Genomic DNA, 4,207 nt, shown 5'->3' with positions numbered 1-4,207 from the left:
ACTTGAACCCCGATGAGCTGCGGACCGTTGTCCTCGTAATCATCCAATCACAAATTGGTCCGCACGAGGTTAATCAATTATTGATCAGACCAAACACTTGTTAGAAGTTCGTAAAAAATAAAAATAAAAACACTTGTTAGAAAGAACAATCGCAACTACCCTGACCATAATACACTTGTAGGATACAGTTTCAGACGAACTGTAGTAGCGCAAACATCCATCTACTACTCCAGAACGTAATTGCGCATGCTACTCCATCCGCAAGTTGGTGCGTCCCTGTTATGGGAAACGGACAAACAGTACTCCATCCGTATCACTCTTATATTTCTTTAGAACACTTATACTCCCTCCGTTCCAAAATAGACGACTCAAGAGGATGAGTTATCTATTTTGAAACGGGTGGAGTATTTCTTTATAAAGGGAAGTAGGTCTCAATAAGTCACTACAAAAGGACAATGTCCATATCCTAAGGGATAGACTCGCCAAACGTTACTCCATATTCCCCTCCCACAGGCATGTAAGTAGGGTAGATGCATGCCCGATACAACACGCAAAGACAAAAGAGTAGTAGTAGTAGTAAAAAGGGATGGCCCGCCCCGGAGTATCTGCCCATTCTTCAGGCGCATGCGCAACCAAGTCAAAAACCGTCCGAGCTTTCGTCATGCAGCAACAACCAAACGGACAATCAATGTCCATGTCACCCAAGAATGCAACTTCCGTGTTCCACACCACCACCAAAGGACATGATGATATTAATCGAGTTAGGCAGCCGCAGAGTGGCCACTGGCAACTAGTGAACCACTTGCAAGCTATGGCTGCTCACTTTTCGCACACACGCCCAGATTTGGTCTTGCCTTTGTCAACCAAGCTGATCCTCCAAATGGACGCATGCAGACCAAGCAGTGACTTACTGGATAAGATGCACCAAAGCAGATAATGCCCACACCACTTGCCCCTGCAGCAATTCCTCTCCCCTGGTTTCACTCCAGCTCTGCATCCATTACCGTTTGCAGGGTATGACAGTAACAGCCATGCTTCACACGGACTACTATCTAAGATTCAGTGTTCAACCAAGCATGCGCGAAAAGAAATAAAAATATGGTCAGCAACCAACAATTGACTCCGGGTAAGCTGATGATCTCACTGGTCACTCAAGAGGATGAACATGCACAGCGCCGCAAGTGCGCAACGAGATAACCCGACCATTGCATATTGCATTGCATTGAATCCACCAAAAAATGCACCAAACAAGCGTATCAGGCGAGAAACCTAACACGGATGCATAAGGCGCACAATGTTAACAGGTGAGTGCTTACTAAATAAGACGGCTATGTTTCGTTTTTCGCATAAGGGAATACAGTCCGGTCCGACGCCGATGTCTCCTCAACTCCCTAGACTGGAAGGAGGGAGCCTTGCTTCACCCATAACTTCTATGCTGTCCCTTTTCTTATCAAACGACCAGACTGATTGGGCATTTGGATTCGTTGGAAATAAACCAGCATGCCCTCCAGTTGGCGGCGAACGGATTGGACTAGCTCCCTGGGGTCCATTCGGCACCAGCTGCTCCCTGCATTAATCATAACAAGCCATGAGTTCCAACTCTAAGAAGTAATAAAATACACAACAAAAACTCCGGGATAAATTAACATGTATATATCTCTGGGTAACATGCCAACACTCGGCAACTTTAACGGAAAAAATGAAGAACATCAGTGGTACTAAGTCTGTTACTCATTGCCAAGACCAACATTTTAAACATCAAATACAACTTGTAAATTCCAATATGCAGCATCTTATGAAATTGCAGCACGGCCAACCATAACACAGGATGGGAACAAACTGCCGTAAAACTAAAAAGTGAATAGTAAGGATTTATGAGGTCATATTTTCAATTCATAGAAAACCACACTACTTGTAGTACAAGCTAACAAGTCCCAAGTGCAATATAGGGCACTCATAAATAATGCTTTTGTAGATCAAATTATCTAGCTTGCACCTCTGCAATCCACATTCAAGAATGCAGAAGTTACTGTAGACTAAGCCCGTTTAAATGCAAGGTCCGACTAGTCCATGAGACTTAGGGTATGTTTGGTTGGTGCCAAAAGATTGCCGTGCCGTTTTTTTTTCAGTCTATAATTATTTGGAACTTGGTTGCCAAAATGAACACACCAACCTTTCTCACAGATTCCTACCAAACAGTGGCAAAGTGAGGGTGCAAGAATCCTTGGCCAAAAAATTGACAAATATGTGTTAGGGCTACATTGGGAACCAGCCAAACATAAGTAGTTTCAAGATATTCTCTAAGTAATAGAATGCATACAAGATGAAAAGATGAACATCATCTATTGCAAAGAACACAAAGGATGCACGACCGGATCCTCTTGTATATTCCTGCTGCACCTAGAGAATGTCATGCCCTACACAAAGTGAATAAATCTTCCAATAGAATGGTTCCAGCTAGAGAAAAGACACCATAGAAAATAAACCCTCTTATACTAGCTTCAATACCAACCACTGAAAAAAATAGCACGCTATAGCGTGTAGAGAACCGTCTTGCTAAATAAATCAGTGTACAATGTCTCGCTAATAGCACGCTAATAGCGTATAAGGGGCGGGGCTATTTTGTATAGCGCGCTATTCTTGATACCAACGCAGTGTTTTTGAGTTTTTGAACTGTTCTGGACTTGGTTCCCACAAGGAAGCAATCAGTGACCCCCAATTATCAGTTTCACCTACCCAGCAGCCTTGCCACCCTGACCTCCAGATCAGAAAACCAGCAACGGTACTACCAGCAATTTTCAACAGAAGGAAAACAGCGAATGAACAAAATTATGGCTCATCTCTGGTCCCAACATTTAGAAAGAAACTAGTTTAACATGAAGAATAACTACAGGTTGTGAAAGAAAACTACAGGTCTAGAAGCTAGTTTCTGGATATGCATGCGAGATCTGGAGGGATGCAAGCTGACAGCGAGATAGAAACCGTTTGCTAGGTAGGGATCGCATGCATGACGGCCAATGCCAGCATCAGGCATACATAACAACCAATGGGATGCATATGTTATCATTTTGGAGTTGATGGTTGATTGGGTGGCTCTGGCATGGAACTAAGGGTTTCCAGCATGGGGTTTATGAGTGTTTCAGCGGCTCCATGCGCGCTTGCCCGCTCCAGTTCATTTCTCCTGCCAACATTGGCCAAATCATTGGCAATGATAATCTCGGCTAAAATTTTGGCTAGCCAAATTTTGGTAGGGTGAACTTGGGCTCAAAGCAAACATACCCTTTGTTTGATAAGTTTCTGCCAGTTGGACAGCCCTTACCAAGGACTCCATCTTGAACCAAATCAAATGTCAACGGTAAGAATGTGCACATTTTGGTGTATCCTGGCAGCACCTCCACGACTTGATTTTTCTGACAAAGGCACGTCCAATCCATGCAAGCCAGGAAACAAAACTAGCTATCACCTTCAAATATGGCTCATCCAAATGAAGGCTCAAAATATATGAAGGTAGCCAATCGCCACTAATGACTACTATCATTTGTAAGAATCCTATACATCTAGAATTTTGAAAGCTTAATTTATGCGATTAATTTCTTGAAGGTCACACAATCAATCCACAAATAACATATATAAGCAATGATATATCCCCACTAAGACGATGGTTATGCCAGATGGATTCATCTTGATCTTTGGGGTGTAACGAATTTCATTTATTTGACCTAGAGTCCGGTATCAAATATTAGGCCTCCTTTGGTTTAGAAGAATTTTGTAGGAAATCTGAAGGATAGGAATTTTGTAGGAAAAATTCCTTTGGAGCCCTTTGGTTTGTAGGAATGGATTCCTATTCCTATGTAGGATAGGAACCAATCCTTCACATTTCAAAGGAAAAAAAACATTAGCCTAGACTAAATGGAAAAATTCCTATCTTATGAATCAAGTGCCATCTCTTTCCCTATAGGAATTGAGATACGTGTCATCTCACTTCCTATGGTTTTCCTATTCTTATGATATTCCTATCCTATGAACCAAAGGAGGCATTAACATGTTCCAACATCTAAACTGAGCATATGTTCAAGTACTTTATTAAACTTAAGATTATGGCATCCTTACCAGAGGCAGACCGGTAAAGTAAAACTAACGACATAACAAATATATAGTTAAAAAATGCTAGCAACCAGAGTTTTAAAACCATCAGTACGCCGCCATT

The 4,207-nt window shown here is 42.1% G+C and overlaps 1 protein-coding gene across 2 annotated transcripts in view; it reads right to left on the bottom strand.

Moving 5' to 3' along the window:
* Positions 1-1,194: 1,194 nt before the first annotated feature.
* Positions 1,195-4,207, bottom strand: part of LOC123096482 (stress response protein NST1) — a 7,470-nt gene continuing 4,457 nt past the window's right edge. For both annotated transcript variants that reach the window (XM_044518225.1, XM_044518224.1), the window contains one exon: positions 1,195-1,567. In XM_044518225.1, the coding sequence (XP_044374160.1) occupies positions 1,384-1,567 (184 nt within the window). In that variant the 3' untranslated portion in view covers positions 1,195-1,383. The remainder of the gene's footprint in view (positions 1,568-4,207) is intronic.

Source organism: Triticum aestivum, chromosome 4D (genome assembly GCF_018294505.1).
Source record: "Triticum aestivum cultivar Chinese Spring chromosome 4D, IWGSC CS RefSeq v2.1, whole genome shotgun sequence".
In the NCBI taxonomy this organism is placed as follows: domain Eukaryota; kingdom Viridiplantae; phylum Streptophyta; class Magnoliopsida; order Poales; family Poaceae; genus Triticum; species Triticum aestivum.
This window is presented reverse-complemented; position numbering and strand designations above follow the sequence as displayed.